This window comes from Podarcis tiliguerta (genome assembly GCF_965153285.1).
Source record: "Podarcis tiliguerta genome assembly, chromosome: 2".
Classification (NCBI taxonomy): domain Eukaryota; kingdom Metazoa; phylum Chordata; class Lepidosauria; order Squamata; family Lacertidae; genus Podarcis; species Podarcis tiliguerta.
Window position 1 is genome coordinate 101,472,492 of NC_139535.1, and position 22,028 is coordinate 101,494,519.

General features: G+C 45.8%; 1 protein-coding gene across 2 annotated transcripts; it reads right to left on the reverse strand.

Moving 5' to 3' along the window:
* Positions 1–1,816: 1,816 nt before the first annotated feature.
* Positions 1,817–19,125, reverse strand: RHEBL1 (RHEB like 1). Of its 2 annotated transcripts, none has more exons than XM_083428109.1 (8): positions 18,938–19,125; positions 13,228–13,299; positions 11,183–11,250; positions 10,068–10,150; positions 8,755–8,811; positions 5,815–5,862; positions 3,708–3,792; positions 1,817–2,030 (listed from the first exon to the last, which is right to left on the reverse strand). In XM_083428109.1, exons 1-8 carry the CDS (start codon positions 18,987–18,989, stop codon positions 1,941–1,943), a joined length of 555 nt encoding a protein of 184 aa, XP_083284235.1. In that variant the 5' UTR covers positions 18,990–19,125; the 3' UTR covers positions 1,817–1,940. The 2 variants fall into 2 exon arrangements, with proteins under 2 accessions (XP_083284235.1, XP_083284236.1); XM_083428110.1 differs by lacking the exon at positions 18,938–19,125 and adding an exon at positions 13,848–13,891.
* Between the last annotated feature and the right edge of the window lie 2,903 nt (positions 19,126–22,028).

Genomic DNA, 22,028 nt, shown 5'->3' on the forward strand with positions numbered 1-22,028 from the left:
CACAGCCTCGCATTTCTGGTAACTGAAGCGCCATAATGGAGAAATAACCCCCTATCCGATTTTCTCCTGAAAATAACAAATCTCAGGAATAAGAACATGGACCAGCATTTAATAATATTTTAAAAAACAACAACCCTGCAAATGCTGGACTTCACACTCCGGGTCCCGAATTCAAATCCCATCAGGAGGTGGCCGTTGGCAGGGAACAGCTCCTCAAAAGTTTAAGCTTTTCTGCTGCAGACACTACGATAAACCAAGAATATGCGCCCGGCCCCACTATGCCCGAGATACCTGCAAAGTTTCCTCCATTTTCCCTCACCCACAGCATATTGTGCTTCAATTATAGAGACAGGGTTAGGCTAACTTTTTACCCCTTCCATCACCCCTGACCACTGGCTATACTGGCTGAGACCAATGGGAATCAGAGTCCAGCTTCTAGAGGGCCCCACAGACTTCCCACCCCTGAGAAAAAGGTCATTCCCAGAGTCTGTGCTGACCCAGCATTGCCTTTGTGTTTCTGGGTGGTTATGGCAAGAGACTACAGTTTGCGTCCCCTTCAGTTCCTATCCTACTTCAAGTTCTGTGCCCAACTGCTTCCTGCTTGGTCCTGTCGACAAATAAGCAGAGCAAAAGGCACCGGAGGAGAGTCACAGCTACGCTGTTTGTGCTCAGCATAGAGGATGGAGGAGGAGGGCAGCCAATTTCTTAGATCCCACGGAACGGAACTCATTTAAGAGCCTCCTTAAAAAAAACAAAACTACTAACATCTCACTACATTCAGGGTTGCCCTGTGATGCCTGAACCCAGGCTAAAGGCTGCTCAGGGAAAGCAGACATGGGCAACTTTGGAGAAAACACATCCGCATGGTCCTATAAGCCCTGCAGTATTTTATGGAGGTGCATCCAGCCTAATCCTTTTTCCCCAGCTGGGGCATTCTCAGTTTGCATTTCCTCCTTGGGAATCACAATACGCGTCAGGCCTGAGAGCTTTCCCGTCCAGTAACAGGACACAAAATCATTGCATCTCACTCATCAGTGTTAACAGAAGAGCTTCCTAACAAAAGCATTTGCGTCGCTTTAGAGAACCGCCGAAAGGTATACACAGTTGCAAGCAAGGCATGGGACATTTTAAGGGTTCAGAACAACCTCTCGTGTTTTTACCTCTGTTCATTATACTAAGCTAGGGGGCTTTCTCTTCTTGCTTGAAAGTACATGCAATAGCATCTGAATAGGTATGACCAACTCAGAGGTTTCCCCCCTCCATCTGGCCCATAAAGAAGAACTTTGCTTTTAGTTGCATATATATAGAGATATATTATTATTATAATAATAATATTAAAGTTTCGTGGGCCTTGTTGACTTAATGGCCACTTCACGCCTCCCAGCGCTCCAACGGAAGCTGAGGAAAATAATCCACTTTTGGATCCAGCCCGAAATCTCACCCCGCCAAAAATAAGGCAACGACTTGGAAGAGGCACAGCTGAAAAACCCAAAAACTTACATTCCGCTGCCTCCCCTTTACGCCGAATAGTGAACAGACACCTATGTGTGTAAACTTGTGCGCCTATTAATTAAATGGTTATAAATATACAGAAGAGCTCCTCCGTCAAAAAACATAAATAGATCCTGTTGTGCTCCCACACCCTCCCGGTTCTGTAAACATTTGGCAATACATATCTATATATCTATATATATATATACATATACACATATACATACACAGATTGCTTCCAGCAAACGAATGTGCAAAACGTAGCCGTCTTGTATAGAGGACGAGCAATGAGGTATACTGTGTTTGTGTGTGTGGATTACCCGTAAGCTATTCCAGACCTGCTCTTCTGGGCCTCTCGGGAGCTGCGATGCCTGTCCTGAGTTGGCCTGACTCTTGCGACACCCCCCTCCCACCAGCAGAACGGCTTCCGGCAGGGAAAAGGAGCATCGTCACATCAGGATGCAGCCGCGCTGTTCGCCGTAGGAGTTGTCCACACGATCGATTTCCTCAATGATCCTGGTGAAGACACCTTGGGTCATCTGTGAGGCACAGAAAGGCAAAATGCACCTGGGTTACCCAAGAGGAGAAGGGGAACGCTGCTGCATTTGTCAGGCTTCGGGGAATTGGATGCCTCCCCCGGCGGCAGGAATTAAGCAGGCCAAACAAAAGGAGCGTTCTTACCAGATAAGTTCTTTAATAATCACGCTATAAAATGGCGTTGCTCCCAGTAAAGGCTCGCCCCCACCATCCCCATTAATCTATGTCACTCCTACAATGGGTAATCCCAGAATACCTGAAGGAGCGTCTCCACCCCCATTGTTCGGCCTAGACACTGAGGTCCAGCTCCGAGGGCCTTCTGGCAGTTCCCTGCTGTGAGAAGTGAGGTTACAGGGAACCAGGCAGAGGACCTTCTCAGTGGTGGCGCCCGCCCTGTGGAATGCCCATCCCTCAGAAGTCAAGGAAATAAACAACTATCCGACTTTCAGAAGACAAATGAAGGCAGCCCTGTTTAGGGGAGTTTTGGGATGTTTTATCGTGTTTTTAATATTCTGTTGGGAGCTGCCAACAGTGGCTGGAGAAACCCAGCCAGATGGGCAGGGTATAAATATTATTAATTATTATTATTATTACTATTATTATAATAATAAGGGGGGCTTCAGGAATGCAGTCCAAGGACACTGAATCTGCCAGCTGAATCCTAGTGCTCTTCGAGCTGCTCCTCACCCAGTATTTCCCAGCTTTCCCCCTCTGGACTATGCCCTTCTGCAAACCGCTATTCTAAATCAATACTGTCCTCCTGCCCTTGGGAAGGTTCAGAAAACCCACCATTCCTCCTCTGTCCAGTCCCTGACATTTTGAGGATGGCGAGGATCCTTCTGAGGTTTGCAAGGATGGCAAACCCGTTGGCCGCCAGATGTTGCTCCACTCCAATGAGCCCCAGAAAGCACAGACGTGGTTATGGGAGTCCAGCAACACGGTGGGTGGGTGGGTTTGTACAAGGTCTCTATCCCTGTTTTATGTGTTCTTTGGTGAGGTGTCTGGGTCAGGGGCAAGTCTCCCTTCTGCAACTGGAAGCACTTGTGAATACACCTGCAGCTACCTTTGCAATTATATTATGGAAGAGTAAACGTAAAGGACCCCTGGTTAAGTCCAGTCAAAGGCGATGATGGGGTTGCGGCGCTCATCTCATTTTCAGGCCAAGGGAACCGGCGCTTGTCCACAGACAGCTTTCTGGATCATGTGGCCAGCAGGACTAAACTGCTTCTGGTGCAACAGAACACCGTGACGCAAACCAGAGCGCACGGAAACACTGCTTACCTTCCTGCCACAGTAGTACCTATTTATCTACTTGCACTGGCGTGCTTTCGCTGCTAGGTTGGCAGAAGCTGGGACAGAGCAACAGGAGCTCACATCGTCGCGGGGATTTGAACCGCCGACCTGATCGGCAAGCCCAAGAGGCTCAGTGGTTTAGATCGCAGCGCCACCCGCTTTACAAGTAGTAAAGAATAAGTGAGAAAACTACCCATTCCTAGATACAGGGGCTCTGAAATTCTGGAAGCTGAAACAGAGGCCGCCTGCTAATTCCACATCAAAAACAAAGTCATGGCAATGCTCAAACCGCGGGAAGAAGGGGAGGTTTCTGTGGACATCAGAAAGTCACATTCGGTTCCCCTCTTTGCCTCCCAGTGCAAGAGCACAACAAACAGGTATCGTACCTGGTTTTCTTTTGCCGAGGATTCCAAGAACACGGCGCCCCAAGAATCAGCAAGCTTCCGGCCTTCATCAGTCTTCACCTGACGGCTAAAACACACACACAAAGGGGAGGAGATGAAAGCAGGGGAGACATCAGTTCACCACTATGTTTTACAGGTTGTCATTTGAGACACCTGATGCTGAAGATCTGGGACCGGAGAAGCAGCTGGGTAAAATTAATGAAAATAAATCAGACAGTGCTGTATACTGCCCAGAGTGACTGGGAAAACACAGCCAGAAGAGTGAGGTATAAATAATAAAATTATTATTATTCCTATTATTATTACTTTGCATGCCTGAAAAAAGGTATGGGTGCGTTATAGGAAACATTTGGACAAGTACAGAATTATTTAGGACATTATTTGGGTTGCAATATTTTGTTTTAGGAACATGGGTGGCGCTGTGGGTTAAACCACAGAGCCTAGGACTTGCCGATCAGAAGGTCGGCGGTTCGAATCCCCGCAACGGGGTGAGCTCCCGTTGTTCAGTCCCAGCTCCTGCCAACCTAGCAGTTCGAGAGCACGTCAAAGTGTAAGTAGATAAATAGGTACCACTCTGGCGGGAAGGTAAACGGCTTTTCCATGTGCTGCTCTGGTTTACCAGAAGCGGCTTAGTCATGCTGGCCACATGATCCGGAAGCTGTACGCCGGCTCCCTCGGCCAATAAAGCAAGATGAGTGCCACAACCCCAGAATCGGCCATGACTGGACCTAATGGTCGGGGTCCCTTTACCTTTCTTTTGTTTTTAGAGGGCGAAAGAATAAACTTGTTCCCATCCCAGCTAAGTTCTCATCTACATTCAAACCTTTTGACTAACACTGATGCGTTTCGAAAACTTTTATTGCCTCCGGGGGGGGGGGGGGAGCCACCAAAATGCTGGATTTCCCCCTATGTCAATCATAAGAGCCCCGTTTTGATGCAGAAATGTTTTACATTTCAGAAACGTGTGACCCTGATCCCTAGAATCAGGAACCAACAGATTCCTTTGGCGCTGACAACAGGGGCCTATTCAAGGCAGAATTCTACTTTGGAATGTTATGAATGTTTGGAATATGGCAAGATTGGAGCCCAGCAAGAAGATAGGGGTCGGCTCGCACAATGCACCATTTATACTGTGGCAAGGCCTGCGCAAGCATACCTAGTGTGAGAGAATACATGAAAACAACCCCCCCCAAAAAAACAACCCTCCCATTATTATCATCATCAAGGAATGATAATAGAAATGATCTTCAATTAAGGGAAGGTGCATGTGATCCTAGTGAGAGACATAAAGGAACAGCATTTGTTCTAAGAGATCAAAAAATTAACCACAAAAAAATTTAACCTCCTCAATCCCAATATGGCTGGTTTTATGCCCGGTGTTTGAAAAGAGACAGACTGAAGCAAACAGATCCCATCCTTAAGGCTCAGCCTGTATGTTCTCAGCAGGGTGGCTTTGATTTAAATCAAATTGATTTAAATCACGATTTAAATCACTAGTCGGTAAGACATGATTTAAATCATTTTTGTTACAGAAAGACTCATTCTTGCTGGTATAACCTTAATATTTACAACCAGATGAAGGTTTCATTTTTTGAATAATAAATTTTCAGAGCAGTTTTTACAGTTATATCAAAAGTCACTGATTTGGTTATACTGTTAGAAATACAAAGACAGGCAATTATGAAACTATTGTTTCTATTTGGACAACTTTTCTGCTGTACTTTATTGGAAGGAGAAAAACAATCATTTCCTTAATAACAATTTAAACAATCTATTTAAGATTGTTAAGTTAAGACAATAACGTTATAGCATATTTGTTAACTGATGTGAGTTTTGGCACACATGAAAAACTCAAAACAAATCCTTTTATCCTGATGGATAGCCTTTGGACTATAATGTAAACTTAAACAGAAAACTATCTTTTCCTCCAAAATCATTTTATTTTAAAAATCCGATTTAAATTTTAAAAATCTGATTTAAATAAAAAGAACCAGATTTTTAAAAAAGCAAAACCCTGCTTTTTTATTTTTATAAAATCATTGATTTTTATCCACCCTGGTTCTCAGGCGAGAGACGGCAAAGCGCTTACCTTTCTAGAGACAGATCAGCCTTATTGCCAACAAGCACTACCGGCATCCTGCCCAAAAGAAAAAGGGACACTCTTAGGAAAAGTAGAGGGCTCAAACCCAAAGCCACTCACCAAAGCACTTCCAACAGCCAGGGGTTCCGTATGTTACCAGCGCCCGCCTCAAATGCTGCTCTTGCATAGGAGCTAGCAAGACAAGAACTGTGGCACTTCTCTTGCAAGGGCATGCACTTCTAGAATCATAGAATCATAGAGTTGGAAGAGACCACAAGGGCCATCGAGTCCAACCCCCTGCCAAGCAGGAAACACCATCAGAGCACTCCTGACATATGGTTGTCAAGCCTCTGCTTAAAGACCTCCAAAGAAGGAGACTCCACCACACTCCTTGGCAGCAAATTCCACTGTCAAACAGCTCTTACTGTCAGGAAGTTCTTCCTAATGTTTAGGTGGAATCTTCTTTCTTGTAGTTTGGATCCATTGCTCCGTGTCCGCTTCTCTGGAGCAGCAGAAAACAACCTTTCTCCCTCCTCTATGTGACATCCTTTTATATATTTCAACATGGCTATCATATCACCCCTTACCCTCCTCTTCTCCAGGCTAAACATGCCCAGCTCCCTTAGCCGTTCCTCATAAGGCATCGTTTCCAGGCCTTTGACCATTTTGGTTGCCCTCCTCTGGACACGTTCCAGTTTGTCAGTGTCCTTCTTGAACTGTGGTGCCCAGAACTGGACACAGTACTCCAGGTGAGGTCTGACCAGAGCAGAATACAGTGGCACTATTACTTCCCTTGATCTAGATGCTATACTCCTATTGATGCAGCCCAGAATTGCATTGGCTTTTTTAGCTGCCGCGTCACACGGTTGGCTCATGTCAAGTTTGTGATCAACCAAGACTCCTAGATCCTTTTCACATGTACTGCTCTCAAGCCAGGTGTCACCCATCTTGTATTTGTGCCTCTCATTTTTTTTTTGCCCAAGTGCAATACTTTACATTTTTAAGCAGAGGTTGGACGGCCACGGATGCTTTAGCTGAGATTTCTGCATTGGAGGGGGTTCGATTTAGGTGACCCCCGGGGTCTCTACAATTCAAAGATTCTGTGATACAAACACCCTTCACTGCCCTCCATCCCGGGAAGCAAAATGCACTATCAGACTTCAGGGACACATTCCAGCCAGGGACACATTCCAGCCAAGACTCCTAGATCCTTTTCACATGTACTGCTCTCAAGCCAGGTGTCACCCATCTTGTATTTGTGCCTCTCATTTTTTTTTTCCAAGTGCAATACTTTACATTTCTCCCTTTCTGATGGGAGCTGCTCCTTTCCTTGCAGAACTCAATCAGAAATTATTCCTGCATTTCAGGGGGTCGCACCCAATGACCCACTTGGGGTCCCTTCCAACTCTATGGTTCCGTGAAACAATTTGTACCATGTCACTGTGTGTCGTTTAAGAGGAGGGTCTCCCAAACTTGGGTCGCCAGCTGTTTTTGGACTACAACTCCCATCATCCCTAGCTAGCAAGGTTCAGGGATGATGGGAACTGTAGTCCAAAAACAGCTGGTGACCCAAGTTGGGGAAAGCCTGGGCTTAGAGGAGATGTGGAGAAGCTGTGACCGTCCATTGGACCCATAGCTGTCAACGTTTCCCTTTTTTAAAAAGGGAAATTCCCTTATTCTGAATAGGATTCCTCGCAAGAAAAGGGAAAAGTTGACAGGTATGATTGGACCTCAACTCCCATAGTCCCTGAACTTTGATCAGACTGGTGGCTGAAAGAAAAAGCAAGCATTAAAAAACAATTAAAGAAGGTTAGAAGTAAAACTATATACATATACAGTCGTATACAGTACCAAACACCTTGGTACTCGGACGTTTTGGCTCCTGAATGCCGCAAACCCGGAAATGAGTGTTCTGGTTTGCGAACGTTCTTTGGAACCCGAACGTCAGACGGGGCTTCTGATTGGCTGCAGGAGCTTCCTGCAGCCAATCAGAAGCCGCGCTTTGGTTTTGGAAGTCAAACGGACTTCTGGAACAGATTCCGTTCAACTTCCAAGGTACGGTTGTATAAACTCTATTAAACCACAGTGGCGTAGCGTGGGTTGTCAGCACCCGGGGCAAGGCAAGTAATTTGCGCCCCCCCCGCTGCACTGTCCCTCCCCCAGATAGTCCCTCGCTCTCTCTCCGCACCGCACCGCACGCCTGGCACCCTCCCCTCCACAGTGGGCGGCGACCCGGCGGCTTGGATCGTATTAGCACAGCCAGCACTGCAGTGAGAGAGAGTGAGTGAGCCAGGTAGGGGCAGAGAGCTGCGAGTGCGAGCGCCCCCCCCCCCAGATGTTGTGCCCGGTGCAGCCAGCCCCCCCTGCACCCCCCACGCTACGCCACTGTTAAACCATAGAAATAATTTCAAGAAAAACAGCACATATTATTATAACAACACCCACACCATGCAGTAAAAGAGCTACGATACCACTTTAAACAGCCATGTCTTCCCTCAAAGATTTCTGGGAGTTGTAGTTTGTGAAGGGTGCTGAAAGTTGTTAGGAGACCCCTCACAGACCTACATATGTGACTGACTTTTGGTGGCACATGCCAAGCACATGCCCACACCTCATAGCTGTCAACGTTTCCCTTTTTTAAAAAAATAAAATAAAATATTTTTTATTGAATGATTTTATGTTACAAAAAATAATACAACCATACTACCACTAAATATAATAAAGAAATAAAAATTACATATATCAATATTTAGTTTGTTATTTGTTATTTACCGTCTTATTTCCTCCCAAACATTCCATAGAAAAACACACGTTTCCCTTTTTTTAAGGGAAATTCCTTATTCCGAATAGGATTCCTCGCAAGAAGGCTCGCAAGAGCGTTTACTTCCATTCTAGAATTCTTTCCAATTGTGCTCTTTCTTGCCCGCACGACACCAAATTAATATTTACCTTGTCTTCCCTCTGCTTTCATATAACTTGCTGTGTAAAGACTTTACCACTTGAAAACTGAGGAGAGAGAAAAGAGGAAGAATGATAGGACGTCACTTCTCGAACACAAGACAGTGTCCCTCAGGTTAAGCTATATAGACCATATTCACGACAGGCATTTAAAGCGCTATGGTACCCCTTTCCTTTCACAGAGCTACAATTCCCAGAGTTGCCTGTGAAGAAGGATTGACTATGATGAAACCACTCTGGGAACTGTAGTTCTGAATGTGGTCCTACTGATTTGCACGGAAGTAGAAAGCTCAGCATGGCTGTTCTTGTCCCGCATTCAAGTGCTTAGCTCCAACAATCGACTGGAATATGTGAAAAAATAGCATTAAACTGAATGGTTCCATTTAGAACAGAAAAAGAACAGAGGCCATCAGTTGTGGAGCATTTGGAAAGGGTTATGGAAACGTGGAAAACTGGAATTGGGAAGAGAAAAACTAAGGCTATTACAGGACCTTCTCAAATCATTTGAGTAGATTTGCAAGGCAGCAAGGCTCTGTACCATCAACTAGGGCTGGGTGATATATCAATATATAATCCATAACTGGTTTTAAGTCCATAGCGTGAAACTGGTTTCATAATTTTTGACCAGGCAATATAGTCGTACCTTGGATCCCAAACGCCTTGCAAGTCAAACGTTTTGGCTCCTGAACGCCGCAAACCCAGAAGCGAGTGTTGCGGTTTGTGAATGTTCTTTGGAAGCCGAATGTCTGACGGGGCTTCTGCGGCTTCTGATTGGCTGCAGGAACTTACTGCAGCCAATCGGAAGCCGCACTTCGGGTTCCGAATGTTTTGGAAGTCGAACGGATTACATTTGACTTCCAAGGTATGAATGTATCGTGAATCATGATATATGTGTGTGTGCATGCACTATGCAAAAACCACAGTGGGGAAAACCGTGAAACCAGCCAATATTGTGATATACGGGTATACAGTGGTACCTCGGGTTACGAACTTAATTCGTTCTGGAGGTCCGTTCTTAACCTGAAACTGTTCTTAACCTGAACCGCCACTTTAGCTAATGGGGCCTCTCACTGCCGCCGCACCACCGGAGCACGATTTCTGTTCTCATCCTGAAGCAAAGTTCTTAACCCGAGGTACTATTTCTGGGTTAGCGGAGTCTGTAACCTGAAGCATATGTAACCTGAAGCGTATGTAACCCGAGGTACCACTGTACTAAAAACCAGATATCGCCCAGCCCTAAGGTCAACCAACCAACAACGCTCAGAGCAGCCTCCATCAACCCACCAAACTCTTGGCCTTCTTACCTCTTGAGAGATGTAACGGAATACACCAGCACATAGCCATGAATGCCAATGGTAAATGAGTGAGGCAAGATCGTGTATTCATCCTAGACAGAAACAAAACAGAGAGGAAGAGGCTCTTTGATTTCGATACGTTTCATAATAATAATAATAATAATAATAATAATAATAATAATAATAAATTTTATTTATATCCCGCCCTCCCCAGCTGAAGCCGGGCTCAGGGCGGCTAACAACAATAAAACAGTACAAAAGTACAGCAAACAACAACACTCTAAAATCATTCATTATAAAATTAATTAATTCAAGCCACTGGCAACCATTGGGCCAGAGCTCCGCGAAGATTGCCGAGGGAGGGAGTCAGGCTATGCCCTGGCCAAAGGCCTGGTGGAACAGCTCTGTCTTGCAGGCCCTGCGGAAAGATGTCAAGTCCCGCAGGGCCCTGGTCTCTTGTGACAGAGTGTTCCACCAGATCGGAGCCACGGCCAAAAAAGCCCTGGCTCTAGTTGAGGCCAGCCTAACTTCTCTGTGGCCTGGGACCTTCAAGATGTTTTTATTTGAAGACCGTAAGTTTCTCTGTGGGACACACCAGGAGAGACGGTCCCGTAGGTACGAGGGTCCTAGGCCGTATAGGGCTTTAAAGGTTAAAACCAGCACCTTAAACCTGATCCTGTACTCCACTGGGAGCCAGTGCAGCTGGTATAGCACCGGGTGAATGTGATCTCGCAGCGAAGACCCCGTAAGGAGTCTCGCTGCAGCATTCTGCACCCGCTGGAGTTTCTGGGTCAGTCTCAAGGGCAGCCCCACGTAGAGCGAGTTCATGAATCTGAAGACAACCAAGTTCAGCAATTGGCCCATTTCGAAGCCCATGAACACACATGTGTGTGGAACCTGTTTCAGTACTTCATCTAGTGAGGCAGCAGTGACCATGCTTCAGGAAGTGACTCCTGCCCAGATAATAGATCTCTGGCAAAGTTCAGATGAATTTCCTCGAGATGCCTCCCTGCACTATGGGCCTTTCGGGACCGTGTGTCAAAGCAAGCAATTAATCCCATAAGCCACAGTGCTGTGGGAGAGCAGTGAAATATCAAGAGACAAACAAGGACAACCTCTCTTACCTGCCCGGCAGTGTCCACTAGTTGCAGATGGAATTCATCCTTTCCCAGCATCAACATTTTGTTGTAAGCTAAAGTGGGAAGGAGGGAAGAAGGCAATTTACAGCAACGTTGCTCTATGCCTGCTGCACCCCTCCCCAAACGAAGCCACATCCTTGGCTCCACCCCAAAGTTCTGTGCTCAAGCTATTTTTATCCCCCCTTTCTCCCCCTGCCACTTTAGTCCTCGGCCAGCCACTATAATCTGTCCCTTGTGTCCCCATCACTGCCTGGCTGTCAAGCCAATGATGTTTCACCTGAGCTGAGGAAGCAACAGCAAAGTGATTGCTTTGCGGCGTCTTCTCGCTAAACAGATATTGGGAAAACTCTCAAGGAGCAGAGGCCTTGAAAATATTGCTATGTGCACATGAAGAGCTCATCTGTTATGGCTTTTCTGCACGCAGTGAAAGTGTTTTTAAAAAAACGGGTGTGGGGGAGACCCACAAGGGAGATAATATAATAAATAATAAATAGTAAATAGTAAATAATAAATAAATAAATAATAATAATAATAACAACAACAACAACAACATATTAAACATTAAAAGCTTCCCTAAACAGGGCTGCCTTCAGATGTCTTCTAAAAGTTTGGTAGTTATTTTTCTCTTTGACATCTGGTGGGAGGGCGTTCCACAGGGCGGGTGTCACTACCGAGAAAGCCTTCTGTCTGGTTCCCTGTAACCTCACTTCTCATAGCGAGGGAACCGCCAAAAGGCCCTTGGCGCTGGACCTCGATGTCCGGGCAGAACGATGGAGGTGGAGATGCTCCTTCAGGCATACTGGGCCAAGGCCGTTTAGGGCTTTAAAGGTCAGCACCAACACTTTGAATTGTGCTCGGAAACGTACTGGGAGCCAGTGTAGGTCTTTCAAGGCCGATGTTATATGGTCACAGCAGCCACTCCCAGTCACCAGTCTAGCTGCCGCACTCTGGATTTAAAGAGTAAATTGGCAAGGAGAGACTGTGTTCGTATGTTGCACAGCTAAAGCAGAAATGAACAGCCACAAAAGCCCAGGTGCAGATATGGATTGTTTTGATCATAGCCATTATGTTTTTGGGAGCATCTGCCTGGAGTAAATTAGCTTTCCCCAAAGCAGCTGCCGAAGAGGCTGGCTGCAAAAGGACCCCTGAAACTTTTGGCTCCAGTCACTGCTTAGTAGAAGCAGGCAAAGCGGTTCTACAAAACAGCCCGTCCACGGGCAAAGATGTTCTCTGTGTGTGTTGTGACAGCTTATATCCAGATCCCATGCAGATTTAGATTCACCTGATTATTTGCAGGGTAGCACCAGAATTCGCAGGAGGTGCATTTGCTCAGTAGGAATAGAAAGGCATTCTGTATATGCTCAGGGGCACATTTACTATTCTCCCACCAGCTCGTAGAAATAATAATTGTCAGCTACCAAGCCCAGGCAGTTACAAAGGAACAAAAGTGGCAAGCTCCAATATATGCACAAACCCCGACAGACAACTATCGCTAAAAACATCTGACGCCATACCAACTCAGGGAAATGTTTTGGGTAGATAAATCTCCCCCCGCCCCCCAAAAAAGTAATTCCCCAGGAGTGATGACCACACAGGGCAAAGCGGAAGTGGACAAGGCAGATTTATGGGGGAAATTGGCCTTCAGATAACCTAAAAAATGTTCCGCTGTATGAAGTGGGTGTGAGTGGCAGCCCCCTTCGAAAACAGGAAAGGACTCTTGCGATGAGGGAGGGTTTGCGGCCTGGCAGGAAGTGAGGAGAGGTGCTGCTGAATCCGTTTATCACTGGGGAGAAAACACTTGAGCTTTCCACACAACATCCCAGCTATGCACAAGAGCTATTTCACTTTTAGCATCACCTGAAACCCACAACAGTCTGTTTTTGCTTTGCTTGGTACAGAAATAGGGCTCTATCGCTCTGCCCATGGGTCAAAGAAAACATGACCAAAACTTCCCTCTATCTTGCTCACTGCTTGACTATAACAAACAAGAGTCCAGATATGCCCAGAAAAGATCTAACCACAACACTTACTGCTTTCCACTGTAGGATCGTAACACTCCAGAAACTCCCCATCAATGAACTGGTGTGCAAGGGATGTTTTACCTGAAGAGGAAAGATGAGAAAAGAAAGTCTTGCCTCAGGTGTGCTCTTTGGATCTCAGCAGCCAATAAACTCAGCATTCAGAAGGAAACAAACACCTCCAGCAGGTCCCCCCCAAATTACACTGATTCCCAGTTTAAGATCACCCCACCTGTCAAGGAAATTCCCATGCTTAAGTACTGGGGTGAGGTGAAACACAGTGATAGAGCAAAGTAATTTAGTTTTAAACCACTATCGTCCCTGCGATAACTCAAGGTGGGCAATGGACAAATGGTTGAGAGCTCTAGAATAATCTGGAGGAACTCAAAAGAGGCAGGGGGAATTGTTTCACGAAACCCTAAAAAAGTGCAAATGTGAATTTTTAGCCTGGTGACAGATCTTCAACTGGGGGGAGTAAATAATGAAAGCTGTCTTCATGGTACTATTTGATATACAGAAAACACTAACACATTCAGTTGATTTGAAGATCTGATGTGAATTTGCAGAGTGGAGGGCTTTTAGGGGGAAACACTTTATCTTTGAATATACTTTTCACAAATTGTAGCTCTTACATTTCATGCCTTCTGGGACCCTCTGTTTACAATTTTCTTCAAACTGGGGCATGTGTATAGATGGGGCATGCCGCATATATTCTTAATACCTGCCAGCCAATTATAAACTTCACACATTCAATAAGAGTTTTGTGAAACTTCCCTGTTTTTTCTTATCCTTTACAAATTGTACATACAGATACAACCAGTCCACTTGTGGACTTTCTTACACAAAAAGACCTGATAGCAGAAAATCAGTGCTAACTCTCTTTAACTTTGTGCACTGTTGGATACAACAACCCCTTGTGTTTAAGGCGCCATAAAACTCTCAATGGTTAATCCTCAGTGGTGCTATTTCGTGCTTTTAATTTTTAATTTTAACAAATTGATTACATCACTCGGTTATTCAGTCAAGAAATTTAAAACATACTCATTGCCAAGTGGCGCTGTGGGTTAAACCACAGAGACTAGGACTTGCTGATCAGAAGGTCGGCAGTTTGAATCCCCACGACAGGGTGAGCTCCTGTTGCTCGGTCCCTGCTCCTGCCAACCTAGCAGTTCAAAAGCATGTCAAAGTGCAAGTAGATAAATAGGTACCGCTCCGGCGGGAAGGTAAACGACGTTTCCGTGTGCTGTTCTGGTTCGCCAGAAGCGGCTTAGTCATGCTGGCCACATGACCCGGAAGCTGTACGCCGGCTCCCTCGGCCAATAAACCGAGATGAGCGCCGCAACCCCAGAGTTGGCCACGACTGGACCTAATGGTCAGGGGTCCCTTTACCTTTACATTGCTTAATATCAATCATCTTGTTGATTCCCTCTTAAACAAATTCATCTACTAAATTTACAGCTCAATGTATATAAGCTTTTGCAGAAGTAAGTCCCATTACTTTCAGATAAACGAGCACAGGACTACAGTCTTAGATATATGTACCATGTCTCAAATCCTGCAGTATTAATCCAACTGAGATGAGAAAGGGTTTTTTTCCCCCCTGTACAGTGAAAAGCAATCAATATGTCAGCAGCTTTTAGCCAGTACCAATTTGTAAGTCATTGTTTTGGGGTCAGTTCAGGCAATGTTGTTTTATTTAACGCCATCAAGCAAATACAGCGTTCAGTATTGCGGATCAATATTTGGATAGCCATGTATCAGCTATGGGCTCCTCCTCACCATAAATTGAGTTTGGCAACACACACACACGTCTCTAAATGCAAGGAACCTGGCTCACGGGCTGCAATGTTGTGCCTAATTAGGCTACAAAGCTGGTTCCCCAAGGCTGTTTGTGTGTTGCCAAGTAGTCTGGAGGAAAACAGAAGAGCCAGCAGCTTACACATCTGCTGGTACATGCAGAGTGTCATCTCATGCCTTGGGGGAAGCCCACAAGCCCAAGAGGTCATCTGGAGCACGGGGTGGGATGAGCAGAAGTGGGGAAACAAAATAATAATAATAATAATAATAATAATAATAATAATAATAATTTATTTATACCCCACCCATCTGGCTCTGTTTCCCCAGCCACTCTGGGCGGCTTCCAACAGAATATTAAAATACAATAACCTATTAAACATTAAAAGCTTCCCTAAACAGGGCTGCCTTCAGATGCCTTCTAAAAGTTTGGTAGTTATTTTTCTCTTTGACATCTGGTGGGAGGGCGTTCCACAGGGCGGGCGCCACTACCGAGAAGGCCCTCTGCCTGGTTCCCTGTAACTTGGCTTCTTGCAGTGAGGGAACTGCCAGAAGGCCCTCGGCGCTGGACCTCAGTGTCCGGGCAGAATGATGGGCAAGAGGACGAGGTCTTTGCTCTTTCTTCTTCTTGGTGACAATAGAAAGGGCTGCGCCCAAGTACGTAAGGATTTAATGAACTAGACAAACATGTTGCATCCCACCTGGTGGACCATGGAGGAAGCGCCAGAAGAAAACAAGAAGATCTGCAAAGATTTGTCTCCACGATGCAACTCTGGGGTGTATTAACAGCAGTTAAATTTAGCATATTGCTCCCGCACTTGCCACATGAAAGGATCTGGGCTCACGTTCACATCTTTGCACATAAGTGTGCACAGAACAATTTATGAATCTGTTTAGCCTGTACATCTTGTTGTTAACTCTTGCCCTCCCACACTCCTCCAAGATCTTGTAGCTGAGTCAGCATCCTTTTTAGTTCAGCCACAAGGGAAGGGATTTATACAGTATGTAGCTAGTTTAACAAAGGTCCGTATAGTTAAAGCTATGGTTTTCCCAGTAGTGATGTATGGAAGTGAGAGCTGGACCATAAAGAAGGCTGATCGCCGAAGAATGGATGCTTTTGAGTTATGGTGCTGGAGGAGACTCTTGAGAGTCCCATGGACTGCAAGAAGATCAACCCTATCCATTCTGAAGGAAATCAGCCCTGAGTGCTCACTGGAAGGACAGATCCTGAAGCTGAGGCTCCAATACTTTGGCTACCTCATGAGAAGAGAAGATTCCCTGGAAAAGACCCTGATGTTGGGAAAGATGGAGGGCACAAGAAGAAGGGGACGACAGAGGACGAGATGGTTGGATAGTGTTCTCGAAGCTACCAGCATGAGTTTGGCCAAACTGCAGGAGGCAGTGGAAGACAGGAGTGCCTGGCGTGCTCTGGTCCATGGGGTCACGAAGAGTCGGACACGACTAAACGACTAAACGACCAAACAACAACAAGCTAGTTTAAAGATGCTGCTCTGTTGAGATTCTCTACTGCAGACTAGCTTAGCCGGGTGCCTTAGATCTGAGTCTAATGCACTAGAACAGCCGCCCCCCAACCTTGTGTCCTCAGACTACAACTCACATCAACCCCAGCTTCACATGGCTCTGCTGGTTCCCACTAATGGGAGTTGTAGTCCAAAACATCTAGAGGGCACTAGGTTGGGAAGATGGCAGTACGGATTCTTAGAATTCTCCTTGCTGTGTTGAAAGAAATATTTCAAATTCCTTGAATGTTTAGGAACATTGGCAACCTGACACCCAGGGTCTTTCCAGTGCAACTTACTAGAGCCTTCTGACATCTCTAAATTATCTGTGAAGCAAAGAAAGGCTCTTTATTCTTTTTAATGTGGGCTCTAAACACAGAAAAAAGGGGCACAAAAGTAAATTGAAATGTGAAGTCATTATCTTAACCTCATTCAGGGGAATGACATGGCCGGACAATCACCATTTGTTTGCATGCGCAAGCAACAAGACAGTCCCAAGGCACTGATGTTCAACGCTGCAAGAGAGCAGAGGTGTGCAATTAAATATGGCTGCATTTACCCATACCAAACATGGAACGTTTTGTTTTGCAACAGCCCCACACCAGCAAAGCAGAACTCTTGCTACAGCTTGACCTGTTCAAACAAGGCACAGATGGTTGTAGGAGGAGGATCAACAACCTAAACATTACGCACACAGGGTCCACGCCAACTAGAAATGTATTAACCCCTTCTGTCGCAGAAAGGACCCCTAGCCTTAAAAGCAAATTCTCACGCACAGGCACGCCGAGATTATATTACCCACCCAACCCAAGAAAGAAAAGGCTGCCGAAGGCTTAATGTAAGAAAACAAGCCATTTCACCACCCAGCCTCCCATTATGACCTCTGACCTCTGGTCATTTCCTCCCACTGCACGTGGATTAATAGAAAACAGACCCCAAGTGACCTCTTGCATTTGTGTTCAGGGGAGAGGTCAGATGAGCAGGGAAATGTGCATGTGCAAATAACTCCCCAAGGAGAAACTAGGAAAGGTCAGGCAATAAGCTGTCCGGAAGCTACAAGTTTTCTGGACTCAGGAGCCGCTTAAAGCTTTTCTGGACAGGCAAGGAGGGCTCTAGTTCACTATAAATAGGTGACTAGGAAAAAAAAGGGGGAGGTTTACTTTTGGATGCAAATGCATGCAGAATTTTAACTCCGTCACTGCAGATCTGCACAAATCCCCCCAGCAACTTATACCTAAACAAGTATTTAATAGGACATGCTAAGATTTGAAGTTTGGGGCAGGGGGCTTATAATAGCATTGTGATTTCCCCTGAAAATACACAAACACAAACGATTTCCCTCCCCCCCCCACACACTTGGCAGAGATTGATGGCACTTTGAAACAACTATTCTGTGCAACCAGCAAAGGGAGAAATGTATCTATCTCAGGATGTACGAACTTCAAGCCCAGGAAGCTCTCAGACAGGAAACCCACAACATAGAGAGCAGGGCAGCCCATCCCCAAACACCGGCTGCTCAGAGAATCAAAGGGCACCAATCCCCACACTGCCCCGTTTTCCGTTTGGCCTGATCCTGTCAATATTCAAGTTCTACGATTTTGGTGCCTGCCCCTTCCCGATATTTTAAGCATGAAGATCAAGGTGCGGGTGGCGTTACTATTCTTCTTATTTCCCAAATCACCCCCTACCTACATTTCCGAAGAGCCCCAGCAAAGTCGCCCATATAATCAGACCTACCTGACTACTCCTAGACCAGGGCGGGGCTCCCCCCTCCACCCCCTTTAAGAGAGAGCTGTAGAGAAAGGAGGGAATCTCGGGCAGGTGTTCCTGACGCGGACACACCTGCCGAAATCCTCCCTTCCACGCGCGCACCTCCTGCTAGAAAGGCGCAGAAGCGCCTCTCCGCTTTCTCACCTGGAGATGCCGATCCCCCTCCCCGGTCCTCTCGCATCCCTCTAAAACCAAAGCCTTCCCAGATATATAAAAAAAGTCATTTATCCCAGCTGCTCCCAATCCTCGCCGCCTTCCCCGCGCTCCGGATGGCAAGGGCTGCTCCGGGCGCACCACGTGCGGCGTCCTGGCCACACGCACCAGACCCGCTTCCTCATCCTTCCACGCTTTCCGGCCACCCCCCACCCCACCCATAGCATGCTTCCAGACCAGCCCCCACCCCGCGCGACCCCTTCTTAGCACCCACTCGCGATCCTGCCCGCCCTTCCCCACGCGCCCTTCGATTGTTCCAAGCCTCCGCGGCCAGACCCTCGTGCAATCTCCTCTCCCCCCGCCCCGCTGCGCGAGGAGACCCCCCCTAATCCTTGCCACCTCCCGAACACCCCCCCCCCGGCCACGTGCCTCCTCCCCTCCCCGGGTGGTACCCATCTCTTTCTGGATCTGGACCACTTCCTCACCCACAGAGCGGTATCCCAGGATCACGACCTTCCGATAGCGCACCAGCGGCATGGCCCCGCGCAGGGCGTGGGGAGGGAGGGGGGCGTGGGGTGCCGCAAGGCGGGCGGGCCGCGCGATGAAAGAGCCCGCCGGAGAGTAGAGCCGCGGGCGCCGCCGCCGCAACTACAAACGCCCACGTGACCACAACACTGGCCTACAGCCGCCGCTCCTCATTGGCCCCGGGGAAGAGGGCGCGTGCGCGCTGCGGAGGTGTTCCCGTTCCATTCATGAAAAACGGCGAGGGGGGGGGAGGCGAGGCGCGGGGGAGGATGTGGGGGGCGTTTCCCGACGCGTAAGTGAGGAGCTCTGCCGGGCGGGAAACCAGCCGGCAGCTTAGCGGACCCTTCCCTAATAATAATAATAATAATAATAATAATAATAATTTATTTGTTCATACCCCAGCCATCTGGCTGGGCTTCCCCAGCCACTCTGTGAGGCTTCCAAAAAAAATACAGTATTAAAATATGGAAGAAATTTAAAGACTATTTGAATCAATACTGTAACATTAAAAATTTAGAAATTACTTGAAAGTACCAAATAGGCCTAGCACTAAATTAAGGGTTAATTAAATAAATGAGATCTAGAACCTTAAGAAAAGTTAAGAAATTTTACTTTAATTGGAATATTGTGTTTTAATAATGATATTAGAAAACTGCTACATTTAAATACAAGGAAATCCAGATGGGAGAGCTCAGAGGAAGTCCGAAACATGTTTATGAGGTTAGAAGTTTAAATAACCAATTAATTTGTGTTGTTTAGGTTTTGTTGTTATGGGTTTTTATTTTCTTTTTTGTTTATATTTGTGAATTTTTTTTGGTAGTATGTGTTACCTTTGTAAGAAACTTAATAAAAACTATTTAAAACAAAACAATATTAAAATACCGTAATACATCAAACATTAAAAGCTTCCCTAAACAGGGCTGCCTTCAGATGTTCTTACTCTGCGTGTTTACTTGGGAGTAAATGGCCTCGAGCTCAGTGGGATTTCAATAACGCTGAGCAGAGAAGGAGGGACGAAGGAGGGGATTGCAATAGAGAACTTTCCTCCCCCTCAGCAGATGAAAACATTAGCAGGATTTTAATTTCACTTGTAATCGGTGCTTTTTTGTAAATTTTTTTAAAAATGCTTAGGGGTACTCTGATTTTGACTCAAGAAAATCACCATTTCATAGTTCGAATCGGTGGAACATAAATACAGTAAAGGGACAAAAGTACAAAGATTCACAAAATGCTTAGGGGGATGCGTAGCCCCCCCCCAAAAAGCACTCCTTGTGATGTAACAAATACTTTGGATAATATGGAGGGATACAAAATATAGATTATGGAATGATATGCAGTTGTAAATGTTCACAATAGGAACCATGGAGGGGATGGTGGGGAGTCTCGAGATTCAGAGTAATCTCTATATATGGATATGTATTTGGATTGTTATAAATTTTTACTTGTAAAATCAAATAAAAATGATGTTTTTTTAAAAAAGAGAAATGAAAACTTTCCTCCTGCTCATCCATTCATTCCTCCTTTGAGAATGGTTGTGATGGACGAGCCATGGCTTATTCGCCACTCTTTTTGTTTTTTAATTTTTATTTATACTTTTCAAGTTTATACATTTCACTAATTTTATACATCTCATTAAATTTTACCATCATTTTGACATTTCACAACTTGGCTTCCTTCCCCCTCTTTCTGTGGTTCCTTAAATTCCTTTTAATATCTTCTGCATATCCAAATTAACCTAATTTCCTCATTTATTCATCTTCTTTAAATATATATTCTTATGAAACTGCCGGTAATTACAGTAGTCCTCCCAATGTTTTTATCTGTTTACAGTTTATCTGTAAATATTCAATAAGCCATTTCCATTCTTTTATAAAAAGTTTGTTATCTTGATTTCTTATTCTTCTGGTAAGTTTTGCCATTTCTGCATATTCCATAAGTTTTTGTATCCATTCTTCGTTTGCTGGGATTTATTTGTCCGTCTTTTATCTTTTTAAAAAAATGTTTTTATTACAAAAATTCGTGGGTTACAAAAGTATATATACATCGTCTGTTTTCAGATCATAAAACGACCCCCGTTCTCTCCCTCCCCCCCAACCTCTCTTCCCACCCCCCAACCTTATGCTATAATATGTAACACCAACGTCTCACATCAAATAGAACTGATCTTGTAGAAATTAAAAACTGAATCCTCACCCCTCCAATACAGTGGTACCTTGGGTTAAGTACTTAATTCGTTCCAGAGGTCTGTTCTTAACCTGAAACTGTTCCTAACCTGAAGCACCACTTTAGCTAATAGGGCCTCCTGCTGCTGCCGTGCCGCCGGAGCACGATTTCTGTTCTCATCCTGAAGCAAAGTTCTTAACCTGAGGTACTATTTCTGGGTTAGCGGAGTCTGTAACCTGAAGCGTATGTAACCCGAGGTACCACTGTACTGGAGAAAAAAGCATCCTTCATTGCCTCTATGGGCTGAAGCAGACCTAACATAGGGTGGTGCAGGACAGGCAAACAGCTATAGGCGCTTGTAAAGGTACGCCTGACTCTGGGGTTGCGATGCTCATCACGCTCTATAGGCCGAGGAGGCCAGCATGACTAAGCCGCTTCTGGCGAACCAGTGCAGTGCACGGAAATACAGTTTACCTTCCCGCCGGAGTGGTACCTATTTATCTACTCACACTTGACGTGCTTTTGAACTGCTAGGTGGGCAGAAGCTGGGACCGAACAACGGGAGCTCACCCCATCGCGGGGATTCGAACCGCCGACCTTCTGATCGGCAAGCCCTATGTGTGGTTTAGACCACAGCGCCACCTGCTTATAGACAGTTGCTGTTTTCCGGTGGGATTCAGTCAAAGTCAAGTTTTGCGCTTTTATGGTCTGTTGGGAGGCCTCGTTCAACAGGCCCACTTTCCTTTTTGCAGTAAGGAAAGCGACCCAAAAATGCACTCCAAAAAGTGTGTGGGAGAAGGCTTGTTTTGACACAACGCCATTTTATCTCTCGCCACAAATAAATTCAACGGAACTCTCTTGAAATAGCCAACCTAGTTGTCAGATTTC